This window comes from Saccopteryx leptura, chromosome 3 (assembly GCF_036850995.1).
Source record: "Saccopteryx leptura isolate mSacLep1 chromosome 3, mSacLep1_pri_phased_curated, whole genome shotgun sequence".
In the NCBI taxonomy this organism is placed as follows: domain Eukaryota; kingdom Metazoa; phylum Chordata; class Mammalia; order Chiroptera; family Emballonuridae; genus Saccopteryx; species Saccopteryx leptura.
The window spans coordinates 34,504,212-34,517,304 of NC_089505.1; the positions used below are offsets into that span (position 1 = coordinate 34,504,212).

Below are 13,093 nucleotides of genomic sequence, written 5' to 3' on the forward strand. Positions count from 1 at the left end.
AACTGAGCGTCATAAGCAACAGAAAGTCATAGCTTCACAGTTCCAGAGATTATAAATCTGCAATTAAAGTGTAGGCAGTCTTGGTTCCTTCTGAGGGCTGTGAGAAAAGGATTTCCTTTAGGTCTCACTTTGGCTTGTAGATGGCTATTGTTATGTCCAACTGGCATTCTTCCTAACAGTATGTGTTTCCAAATGCTTACTTCTTAGGACGATACCTCCACCTTCCTGACCTCCTTGTTATCTTGTTACATTATAGCTTCAGGGTGTTGATTATGTTTTTATTTTTATGAAATTGACTTCTCTAATCAGTCAGGAGGGGCAGAAATTGCAAATTCCTTTCAACACTAGGTCTTCAGTGAGGCAGGAATAGTGGGATACTTATCACATCATTTGCTTGGAAAGACATGAAGTGAGGCTTGTTAGCTTCACTTTGGAAGCTTAAAGATAAAGTACAAAACACTCTGAGGGTCTCTCAAAAATCTAGCTAATTGATTTAATTTTTCACATAGCTACATAGCTGCTATTTAAGCCATATAATCTACTTACTTGCTAAAATTAGTTCTCTGTGAATGTCCAGATGCTCTGTCAGATAGCAAAAAATAGACAGGGGACAAAGTGTTCTTTGACAAATGTCTCTTATTGACATAAGACTACCTATAGTCTTATTTTATTTTATTTTTTTACTGCAGCACACAACTATAGAAATTCACAAAGCAATCGACATTTATTGAATAGCTTCTGTGTGCTAAGGAAATTTATCAGAATTCTGAACAGTCTGAGGGAATTTTGAAATTCTCATTTTGCAGATAATGAAAGAGTCAACTAAATCACGGAATGTGTCTAAAATCACAAAACTAATAAAGTAGCAACCCAGCATTTGAATCAAATCTGTAAAAGGCATCATAAAGACCAAAACACCAAGAAGAACTAACCAGGGCCTCCCCTTGCATAAATAATAGTTTTCAATCAATTCTACTGAAGAAAGAAAGCAAATAATGTATTAGTTTGCTAGTCCATGATCAAGGTGTCAACAGATTGTGAGGGAAGGGTTTGTTCTAGGCTTCTCTCCTTGTCTTATAGATGGCTGTCCTCCCTGTGTCTTCAGGTCAGAGCTCCCTATGCTTATTTGTATCCCATTGTTCCTTACCATCTTGTTCTTTTCCCACTATTAACCATTAAAAAACGAACAAAAAAACAGCACATAAAGAATGTTCTGGCAATGATAGGTTCAGAAATGGCATAATACTGCCCCATTGAATAACTGGTGATTCTGTTCTATTGCAAGGGACAGAGGCGAGAATATTAGGGGTTCATCCCCCTTAGTGCTAGTACTAGAACTACTGCATGACAACTGGCAATGCATTTGTTCTTTATGGTTCTCTGAAACTGGAACATGGCTGTAAAGTGTTAAAAAAAAAAGGATGTAGAAAAAAAAGTAAAGTTTTACATTAAGCTTTGTTTGAAACTTTTTCAAATTGGTACTGGTTGAATTCTTTTTTTTTTTTTTTTCTTTTCCAAGTAAGAGGAGGAGAGACAGACTCCTGCAAGCACCCTGACCAGAATCCTCTGGGCAACCCCCATCCCTCACTGTCCAGGACAATTCTCGCAACAGAGCTATTGATATTTTTAGCGTCTCAGGCAGAGGCTCCACAGGGCTATCCTCAGAACCCGGGGGCTGATGCACTAGAACCAATTGAGCCATGGCTACAGGAGGTGAAGAGATAGAGATAGAGATAGAGATAGAGATAGAGAGAGAGAGAGAGAGAGAGAAGGGGGAGGGGAGGGATGGAGAAGCAAATGGTTGCTTCTATATACCCTGATTGGAATTGAACCAGGACATGCACACACCAAGCCAACACTCTATCACTGAGACAACAAGCCAGGGCCAGGAAGGCTTTATGCTCTTGTTATGGCACAGTGTTCTTTTCACAATTGCAAAGTTGATTTGATACAAAAGTACCTGACATTCTATTTTAAGTTTGTATGTTTTGTTATTTATCCAGTAACTACTGTGTTTAGCCCTAGGCCTAGAGAGATGACTAGTTTGATGTCTTATGTTAGCTGGCATCAGTGGAGAGGGCATTATTATTAGCTTTTTAAATACTCTTAATTTCTTTTTTTTAGAAACAAATTTATATCTGGTATCATAATCCCTTTACCAAAAGAACTTTCTACAGTTCTTCTAGTGTAGATGTATTAATGACAAAAAAGTACTTTTCAGTGTTTCTCTAAAAAAAAATTATTTAAAAAATAAGCAAACAAAACTCTTTGCTTTGCCTTCATATTTTAAAGATATTTTGTCCTGGTAAAGAATTCTGGACTAATAGTTTTGTTAGTTTGTTGTTGATTTCTTTTCTTCCAATACTTTAAAGTATCTGTACTGTAGTCTGGTTTATATCATGTTTGACAAGAATCTTCTTTGATATTCTGTACATGTGTTGTCTCTTTTTTCCTCTGGCCACTTTTAAGATTTTCTTTTTATCTCTACCCCTTCCTCCCTCTCTCCATCCCTCTCTCCCTTTCTACCTCCTTCCCTCCCTCCCTTATTTTTCCCTCCCTCCCTCCCTTCCTCCTTCCCTCCCTCCCTCTTTTTCCTTTCCTTTCCTTTCCTTTCCTTTCCTTTCCTTTCCTTTCCTTTCCTTTCCTTTCCTTTCCTTTCCTTTCCTTTCCTTTCCTTTCCTTTCCTTTCCTTTCCTCTTTCCCCTTTCCTTTCCTTTCCTTTTTCCTTCCTTCCTTCCTTCCTTCCTTCCTTCCTTCCTTCCTTCCTTCCTTCCTTCCTTCCTTATTCTTTCCATTCCTTCTTTCTTTTAAATAATTTGATTCTGATATACCTTGGCATGGTATTCTTTTCTGTTTTAATTGTATGATTTTTCTCCTGGTTATGGTACTTAGGCCCCTGCTTGTTTATATACTTGGTAATGTTTGATTTGATGACCAACGTGATGAATTTTACATATTTGAGTGCTAGGTATTGCTGTAATTAATTAAGTAGTAATGACCTTGTTCTGGCCTGTAGTTCATTTACTTGAAATAAGTAGGTCTCTTCTAAGGCTTGCTTTTAAGAGTTGTTGGAGTGAATCTGAAACAGCCTGTAGTCTGGGGCTAATTTATCCCCTCTACCAAGACAACACTCTTAATACTTTGCCTGATATACTTTCCATTATAAAGATAATGAAAAAATGAAATATTACCAGCTCTGATTTACTCTAGAAATACAACAGTTTCTCTTACTACTTTTTGATAGTTCTTTTACCAGACTTAGGTAGCTTTCTCTCATCCAACTCAATAGTCAGCCAGCCTGGAGGTTTCCTTTCCAACCTTTATAAATACCTAGATACCTCTCCCTCCCTCCAGCTCCTTATTCTCTAATATTACTTTCCACAAATTCTAGCTTCTTTAGCTTCCCTGAGCCCCAATCTCTGTTTTACAGACCATGCTGCTGGTTTTTCCCACAATGCACTTCACCTTGGAAACTGTAGCCAGGCAATAATTTGGGAGACTTGTAGCCTCACCTCATTTGTTTTTCTTTCTCAGGAATCATGGCCCTACACGATCTCTTGTCCAGCATCTAAAAACTGTTATTTCACATTTTTTTCTCAAGTTTACTTGATGTTTAAAGCAGGTAGGTAAATTTAATTTCATTATCTACTCATAGAAGCAAAAGTTCTAATGTATTGCTTTTGAAAAGCTCTGTTAGCATGTTTTTTGAAAATATAGTCTTTGTTTCAACTAGAATTTATTTTTAGGTATAATGTAAGGTATAGATGCAGAGAGTATTATTATTTTTTTTGGATGACTAGTAGTAACAGAACCATTTGTTATATAGTCTATCTTTTTATCAATGATTTACAATATTTATCTTATTAAAATTCATATATGTTTGGGATATTATTGGACTATTTTTCAGTTTCATTGATCTTTAATCTATTTTCACATGAACAGTGATCTTCCTTAATCATTACTATTTTTAAAATAAGTCCTAAATCTTTATATTAGGGTTTGATTAATACCTCATATCCAACTTCTTTTAGAAATTCCTTTGATTATTCTTGGCCCTTTGTTTTTCCATATATACTTAATCCTTGATACTTTCAGTATTTATTGCTATTATAAAGGAATTATTTTTTAAGTTTTTAAAAATAATTTTATGTTGTAAAAAACCAAAATTGACTTTTATATGTTAATTTTGTATATAGTTCTCTTTTGATTCATTTATTAATAATTTATCTTTTGAATTTACAAAACTCATAATAATATTATTTAAAAACTGCAGTTTTGGTTGTTACATTTTTTACTTATCTTCCTGCATTGTCCAAATCTTCTAGTTCAATGTTAAATGAAAGTGATTATGGCAAAAACTGTTTCATGTTTTTGATCTTAAAGAATTCTTTAAAATTTTTGTATTAAATAAGACATTTGCTCTTTGTTTTTGAATGGATACTCTTCATCAGTTAAACCAGTGCCTTCCAATCATAATTTGAAAAAATTTTAAAACATCATGAATCCTTATGTATGTTTACTTGTATCTTTTTCTGTATTTATTGAGTTATTGTTTTTCTCTTTCCTTTAATTAGTCAATGTAGACAGTTAAACTGATTTTCTGATATAAACCAATCTTGAAGTCCTATGATAAAAGAAACTTGGCCAACTTAGTTTTACCATTTTTATACTCATAGATTCAGATTGTTCATGCTTTGTTTAGAATGTTTACATTTATTTTCGTGAGTTAGTATAGGTAGTTGAATATTTTAAGTGACTTGTGTTGTACAGAATCTGTATAACCATTATCTTCCTTGACTAGATCAGCAAATTCTTACCAGTATAGTCCCAGGTTATGTGAGTTTTGTTGGCAACCATGTCACAAAGTAAACACAGATCAAAAGTGCTGTTAAGTAAACTTCTTATTTTTTTCTACCAAATTGTTGTTAAACTAAATGTTCCCCTATTAAGTACTTGTTCAGTTGATTAGTTGTAAAAATTGACTTCGTACCTATACTATACTTCATTATAAAGCACTGTAAACAGAATAATGCATGCAAGTATTAAAATGTTCTTTCTCTTAATATTTTAAGATAATAAAATTAGTGCTTTATAAATTTTATTAGGAAAGGTATCAAGATAATATTATTACAATGATAAGTAAGCCTGACCAGTGGTGGTGCAGTGGGTAGAATGTTGACATGGAATACTGAGGACCCAGGTTCGAAACCCTAAGGAAGCCAGCTTAAGCAGGGGCTCATCTGGTTTGAGTGCATGCTCACCAGCTTGAGCGGGGGTCTGCTAGCTTGCATGTGGGATCATAGACATGATCCAATGGTCACTGACTTGAGCTTAAAGGTTGTTGACTTGAAGCCCAAGGTCGCTGGCTTGAGCCTCAGGTTGCTGGCTTAGCAAGGGGTCACTGGCAAAGCTGAGGCCCTCCAATCAAGGTACAGATGAGAAGCAATCAATAAACAACTAAAATGCTACAACTACAAGTTGATGCTTCTCATCTCTCTCTCTTCCTGTCTATCTGTCTGTCTGTCTCTCTCTCTGTCTAGCTCTCTTGCTAATGATAATAATAATAATAATAATAATAATAATAAAAGGATAAGTAAGATTGGGAGATTTTTGTGTGTGACCCTGAGTTGTCAAAGGTGGGTTAACTTTGCATACTAGACATTATTACTATGGTTAATAAATGAGCTATTTTTTTTGTTTTGAATAAATATATTTTTTCTCATTGACCCCTAAAATTCATTTGGTTTATTCTAGGCAACAGATTTTTTTCTTGGTATTACTCTATTACCAAATCATCATTGATGAGATGTGATTGATGGAATAAAAATTCATTCACAATTTACTCTATTTATTTTTATGGCCATGCCATTCTCCATATACATAGTATCTTATTAATTAACCCAGGATCTATATTGCAGAAAGTTAAGGATGACAGAGAAGGTTTAACCTTTATTTGAAAATACTTTTGAGGAATGTGTAGCAAAGAAGTTACAAATACAAATTCTGCTGCTAAAAAGAGAGTGGGTCACACTTATTAGTTTTTAATTTTTTTAAACCAAGACTGAAATCATCTTCCAACTTCCACATAAATCCCAACTCAAGAGTCATTTCTGAACAGCCTTATTAAAACTATTTTTTGTTTTTGATAAGTAAGTAGCATTAATCAGAAGGTATTTTTAAGCTCCTTTTATGTGACAAGAACTACCCTGTCTTATAAATTTCAAAACATCAGTCTTCTTCAAATTCACAGCTTTAATTTGGGATCTGAGAGGTAGAAGTGAAAGTCAAGCAAGCACAACAAAGAAATACCAAAGATTACTTTCCGAAGCCAGATGCTATTTTGTCAGCAGGCTCATGATATGCATTTTAAACTAGGCTATAGGTACACTTGGCAACTACATGAAACAATAGAAAAGCTTCTTTAGACTAGAAACAGAAAAAGACAACAGAATGTTGTAGTAAATAAGCATTTCTCTGTAATGAACAAATCACATGAGATTAATTCAATAATGCTCAGAGGCAGAATTTCAAATCTTAATGGTAATGTAGGAACAGTAGACAGACCAAGCCAGATTCTCTGGGAACTTTATAGATGTGATGAGAATTGCTTTTGGAAGTTACACTATTTCAGACCACTAGGGTAACCTTAAGTAAATGATTATTTCAATGTTCCAATAGCACTTAGTTTACCAAGCAGTAAATTATTCCAACTCTGAAATGCTCAAACTGTTTCTAAATAGCTGAAGCCTGTAGCCAACCAGCAGGACTCTGCCTCCAGCCTTTTGAGTTCCTGAGTAGTTCCATGCTTAAGCAAAACACTCTAAAAACATGCATTAACACTTGCCAAGCATTTAAAAAATGTAATGCTGTCTAGGATAGCCCTGTGGGTACCTAACTTCATAAGCTTTGACTATCTAGCATGGGGGAGAAAGTTAACACTTGATTGTGCCAATGGGGCTAAATATTCATGCACACATGAGAAAAAAAAATTTTTTTCAAGATGCCATTGAGGAATTAACTCATAGTCAAGATCATGTACAGTTTTTAAATGCATAGTATAAAACTGTTTAGTTTTTCTAGTCCTCATCTACTATACATATGCAAACTTATATTCACTTACATATTTCTCATTACTCAAAAGAGGAACCACAGTCAATAAAAATATTAGGACCAAAAAACCTGCCTGCTGTTCTTGAATTCATTACAAACAGATGAACCTTCATGCTAGCAAAGAATGTCCAGTGTCAGAAAGGTTTTCTTATTTGAGGTTAGAGAGCTGTGAAAAGGTCAAATGGCATGTGGCATCTTCATTACAACATGCCCAGCACATCCCCTTTCTGTTGTAATAGCTTATAACCAGTTGACTGTCTTGAAAATTCGTTATATAAATATTAAGAAAATGCTAATAGCATCTCCTAGATACTTTTGTGACTTAGAAATTAACTCTAAAATAATGGAAGGGGAATTAGGTACCTACAGCTTCCTGGTCAGGGACATAAATGAAATTCAGTATCTAAGCAGATGCACTAGTTTCTTGATATGCTATTTCTGTCGAATTCTGGCAATGGCTCTGATTTGAACAGCTATTACTGGTAAATAATGTAGCCTCAACTATTTAAAAAGTGGCCTTATTGAATTTACAAACAAGTCCCTACAATTTTCCATTTCCTTAGCAAGATATTAAATCAACCAAGCTAAGCATGTCATCATGACTATAATTTACGTGATGTGACATGGCAGTTAAGATGTACTGTGGTAATTTGTGAGAGCTTGCAGTATTGTTGGTAGTATCAAAAATTTATATGGTTCAGTTATTAAGGTAAATTGTTTCATTCATACAGAGCTCTCTGACAGTAAACTACCAAGGGCTTCGGCATTACATTTAAAAACGTCTTCCATATTCAGTTTGCACACCCTGTTGCCATTATTTTGTACACTGATGGAAACCAAAGCATGGGCAAGCACAGCTTTTTGATGTGGAAATGATCTGTGGGGGGATATGAAGTGCTTCTTTGTGACTGGTTATAAGAAATAGTTCAGCCAGGATAAGGAAAGTTATCTTTGGGAAACAACAACTACAAACAGGATGTCCAAATTCTTTGCTCAGATGCTATTTAGTATCCCATTTGCTTGCTTTCCTTCTGTCAGTTTGATTTTCAGCCAACAGAAAGAAAAACATATGACCAAAGGAGAAATTATCAAAAATATGCTAAAGAATATTCTATTATAACCCATCCTTCAATAAATTTCACTATAGTAAGAAAAATAAGACCTCTGAAACTCATCCAATTTTGACCCAAGGCTTATTTCTCAACTCCTCAGGGCAGGAAAAACAACAACTAACAAACAAAACTTGATAGTGTATTTTTTTGGAAAATTTAAGCTGTAGACATTCAACTCTCATGTGCTATTTTATTCTTATTGGGGTTCCTAAATTGAATAGAATAGAATGACTTCTAATTGTAATGAGCCATGCAAATAAACATTTAATTAGATTTTTATTGCAGCTGTAGAGTTTTATGCAACATATACTGTCTATTTTGAAATACATATTCATTGAAAATGCGTTTTACTCACATACACATTTTTTACAATAGCATTTTGAAGCCTGGTAAAAATAAGCCATAAGTTGAAATTTCTTCAATCTGCTAAAACCACCAATTCCAACTCACAAGGTGACTCATGAACTACTTAAGTTTCTCTATCTCAGTACTCAGATGTCATGACAAGAGAACCACTAACAATAAATATATTTCACTTGTTTAACCAGTGACGATTTCTTCAATAACATCAATTTATTAACAGATTTTTCTGTGTGTGATTAGGTTAATTAAACTATCAGCTGACAAGGTATTAACTTTCATAGAACAAGCTGTATTCACATTTAGAATTACTATACCAAATTTTGTTTCCAACAAATTATTATGCAAAATAAAATTCTAAAAGCCAAGGCATCTGTTTAGATAGAGTTAATTCACAACTGGAAAAAAACAAAATAATGCCTGCACTTCTGAGGCGTTTTTCTCTGTGCGTGTTTTTATTGATGTGTAAGTGGGCTTTAAAACAAACATATGCTTCCAATCTGGCGATGCTTTTAGGGTAGTTCTCTTTCTGAGCTCCAAGGAATATGTTGTTTACATAAGCTTCATGGCAAGCATTTAATCAGTTATGTAATAAATTTCATTTCTAATTAACATTCATATAAGATAGAACAAGTAACTCTTTTGAATATCAGTTCTGACATGATAAAGAAATAGATGAGAAAAACTTCAGTATCTCTTCCACCATAGACAACTCTAGAAAAACAGCTATTTCAAGCAAGCCCGACAGTTTCTTTAAATACCCATAACACTTTGCAAAAATTGTCTAGAAGCCCTGGCTGGTTGGCTCAGCGGTAGAGCGTCGGCCTGGCGTGCGGGGGGCCCGGGTTCGATTCCCGGCCAGGGCACATAGGAGAAGCGCCCATTTGCTTCTCCACCCCCTCCTCCTTCCTCTCTGTCTCTCCCTTCCCCTCCCGCAGCTGAGGCTCCATTGGAGCAAAGATGGCCCGGGCGCTGGGGATGGCTCCTTGGCCTCTGCCCCAGGCGCTAGAGTGGCTCTGGTGGCCGCAGAGCGAAGCCCCGGAGGGGCAGAGCATCGCCCCCTGGTGGGCAGAGTATTGCCCCCTGGTGGGCAGAGTGTAGCCCCTGGTGGGCGTGCCCGGTGGATCCCGGTCGGGTGCATGCGGAAGTCTGTCTGACTGTCTCTCCCCGTTTCTAGCTTCAGAAAAATACAAAAAAAAAAAAAAATTGTCTAGAACCCTCATTAATTTATTTGTTGCTTCCAAAATGTACACAGAGTCTCAACTATGTAAAGTTGTGAACTAAAGATACCATGGCCCATGGGATGTGGGGAAAATGCCAAATTCAATCTGATTTAGTTGGTTCTGGCAATCTAAAGGATATTTGATATTCTTATCCTCCTTTAAATAAATACTGAATTGAACCGTTCTTTTATTGATCTATTACAGCAAAGCAGCAAGGAGCACGCAGCACAGGGACTTACCTTGTTGCCCAGATACGGGGCAGGCGCGCTCCAGAAGTAGTCCTGCCGGAGGGCCTGGCGGGCCTCCACGTTGCTGATGCTGACCTGCTGAGGGGGCTCCACGTCGTCCTGCTGGGGGGCCACTCGAATGTGGCCGGAGATGTCAGTCAGATACCAGCCACTCATGTCTTGTATCTTAAAAACGAAACAAAACAAAAAAACCATCATTTCTAAGAGAAAAAAATCCATCCAATTATTTTCTCTTTTGAATTCCTATAGTGTCCCTTTATTTGGAAATTAAAAAAACAGAAATGATACAAGTTTATAAAAGTATAGGATTTGTGAATTTCACTAAATTTATTAGATGTACCTATGATAGGTTCCAATTTTTTTCTTGATGCTTCTAGAGCAGTGGTCTCCAACCCCCCGGCTGCAGACCAGTACCAATCTGTGGGCCATTTGGTACTGGTCAGCAGAGAAAGAATAAATAACTTACATTATTTCCATTTTATTTATATTTAAGTCTGAACGATGTTTTATTTTTTAAAAATGACCAGATTCCCTCTGTTACATCCATCTAAGACTCACTCTTGACGCTTGTCTTGGTCACGTGATACATTTATCCATCCTACTCTAAAGGCCAGTCCGTGAAAATATTTTCTGACATTAAACCGGTCCGTGGCCCAAAGAAGGTTGGGGACCACTGTTCTAGAGTGTGAATGGTACTTACTATATAATAACCTGTTTTTACCAATCCAATGCTCTTTGTAAAAATCATGATTCCAAATACCTCTTTCTTAAAAAAAGATTGCTCAAAATTATACAATAGTTATAATGTTATATTAATTAATAAATAGATAGAATTTGAATTTTGTATTTTTCAATCCACTAGTAATTTTCTATTATTTATGGAAAAAATATTTCAAAAGGTGTTTGTTACCTATGTATTTGTAAAGCAAAGGAAGGAAAGAAATAAAATATTCAAGTGCCTAAAAAATGGCTTTTTATTCGGTATTTTCTCTCTTCCCACTTATTTATATTTCAACCTTGAGGCTTAAAAACATTTTAATCCACCGGCTGGCCGGTTGCTATGGCTACAGCTCACAACACTGAACCTACTCCTTCCCATGGTGTCGGAAGGGCTATGGGGAGCCATGGCTTAGGTCCTTCGCTCAGAAAAGGAATAAGCCTTAAAGAAGACTTAGGGAAGCCATGATGATTTCTTTTCCATCTTTACACTTCAGCCTGGAGTAGGCACATAGCTAAGCTATAATTCTAAATTAAACTGTCAGGTCAGGACAAAACCCTGGACACAGGTTAAAGGTCTCAGGGGCCCACTAGACCTGTGTGAGCTGCTCGGTATTGCGGGTGATAAGGAGCAGAATGAATGGTGATTATATTTGAATAAAATATATATTCTAAAATTTCTTTATGTGGAAGTCATTCGACTCTGTAGCTCCCAAAGCTGTAAAATTGCTTGGAGTATCCTGGTCAAAAGAGAGAGAGAGAGACCAGGTAAAGACTTGCTGGCTGGCTAGACAATAAGATATATATTACTTTCTTTTCCTCCCTTTCTTAGAATGCCTGGAACATGTTCCTGGAACATGCCTGGAACACTCTAGAATGCCATGTTCCAGGCATTCTAAGACAGCCCAAATGAGACTCAGAGGAAGGTCTTTCCAGACGACTTACTGAAATGCAAGTATCAATGACCCTGTTTTCTGAAGACCAACGCTGAATGCCTCCTTTGCTCCTACGCTAACCATAAAGCCTTGATATATTAATAGGGCTCTCTAGAAGAGGGGGCACTATAAATAAGAGGAAGAAGTTAGACTAGATTCCCATTTACTATCAGTTCTATGTATTCTGCTCCAAAAGCAATATATTTGATAAAGTATGAATGGGTTCAATTTTAGACATAAGAAAACAATCATAAACTACTCATAATATTTCAGACTTGACATAAACGCAATACAGGCAGAGAAAAATATACAATAGTTGTATTAAGGATGAGTTAGCTAATTAAAGTTGAAAGGAAGATTGTTTATTGAAATAGTGATGTTTGATTGTAAAGCACAACTGTGATCACCCTTCTGCTAAAATCCTTTATGACTAAGTATAAAAATCCAACTTCTTAGCATGTTCAACCCTTTATGGCATAGTTTCTCATTCCCCCTCTTGGATTCTCTTTTTCTAGCCTGATTCTTGCTATTCTGTAACTCTTAAGAGCAGCTACCCAGGCTATTTGTAATCCTTAAAGATCCAAAAATTCCTTTCAGACCTGTTCTATAAGGAGACAAATCACTGTACAGAGTTGAAAAGGCAATGGGGAGTGTGGTGGGCATTGGAGGAAGGAAGATAAACGTGTATGTTTATGTTAGAGTAAGAAAATGACAGTGACTACTAAATAGGCAATAATTTGGAATTTCTTAAATTGACTGAGAATGAAGTATTGTTTAAATTCAGTGACCTCCTTTAACAATGGAAGAATCCACGCAACATTAAAGAGTAACTAAAGGTTGGTGCATAATTTGTATTATGTAGAGAAATAATAAAGCAATTTTACTTAACTTGAATATCAAAAATATTGATGAATGAATAATATAATTCTTCATATCACAATCTGATGCTTTCTCTATTGTTTCCCCTTTCCTTGGAGCTAGAACAACATTAATGTCATTACTGTTTCACATGTTAAATATGGTCATTGAAAAGGCTTGTTGGCCTGACCTGTGGTGGCGCAGTGGATAAAGCGTCGACCTGGAAATGCTGAGGTTGCCGGTTCAAAACCCTGGGCTTGCCTGGTCAAGGCACATATGGGAGTTGATGCTTCCAGCTCCTCCCCCCTTCTCTCTCTCTGTTTCTCTCTCTCCCTCTCTCTCTCTCCTCTCTAAAAATGAATAAATTAAAAAAAAAAGAAAAGGCTCCTGTTCACTTATTCTGAGAAATTCCTGTCTACACCTTATTGTGAATAAAGCCTTAAAGGTTGTGATCAAAATACACAAATAGCATGAGAAATAAAACTCCATTACTTCTGCATAATAATTTTATGCAGAAGTTCACTGCAAGA

The 13,093-nt window shown here is 36.0% G+C and overlaps 1 protein-coding gene across 4 annotated transcripts in view; it reads right to left on the reverse strand.

The window, feature by feature from the left end:
* The window catches only part of LAMA2 (laminin subunit alpha 2), a 627,903-nt gene that overhangs the window by 312,728 nt on the left and 302,082 nt on the right, over window positions 1-13,093 (reverse strand). For all 4 annotated transcript variants that reach the window (XM_066373271.1, XM_066373270.1, XM_066373269.1 and 1 more), the window contains exon 12: window positions 10,045-10,218. In XM_066373271.1, the coding sequence (XP_066229368.1) occupies window positions 10,045-10,218 (174 nt within the window). The remainder of the gene's footprint in view (window positions 1-10,044; window positions 10,219-13,093) is intronic.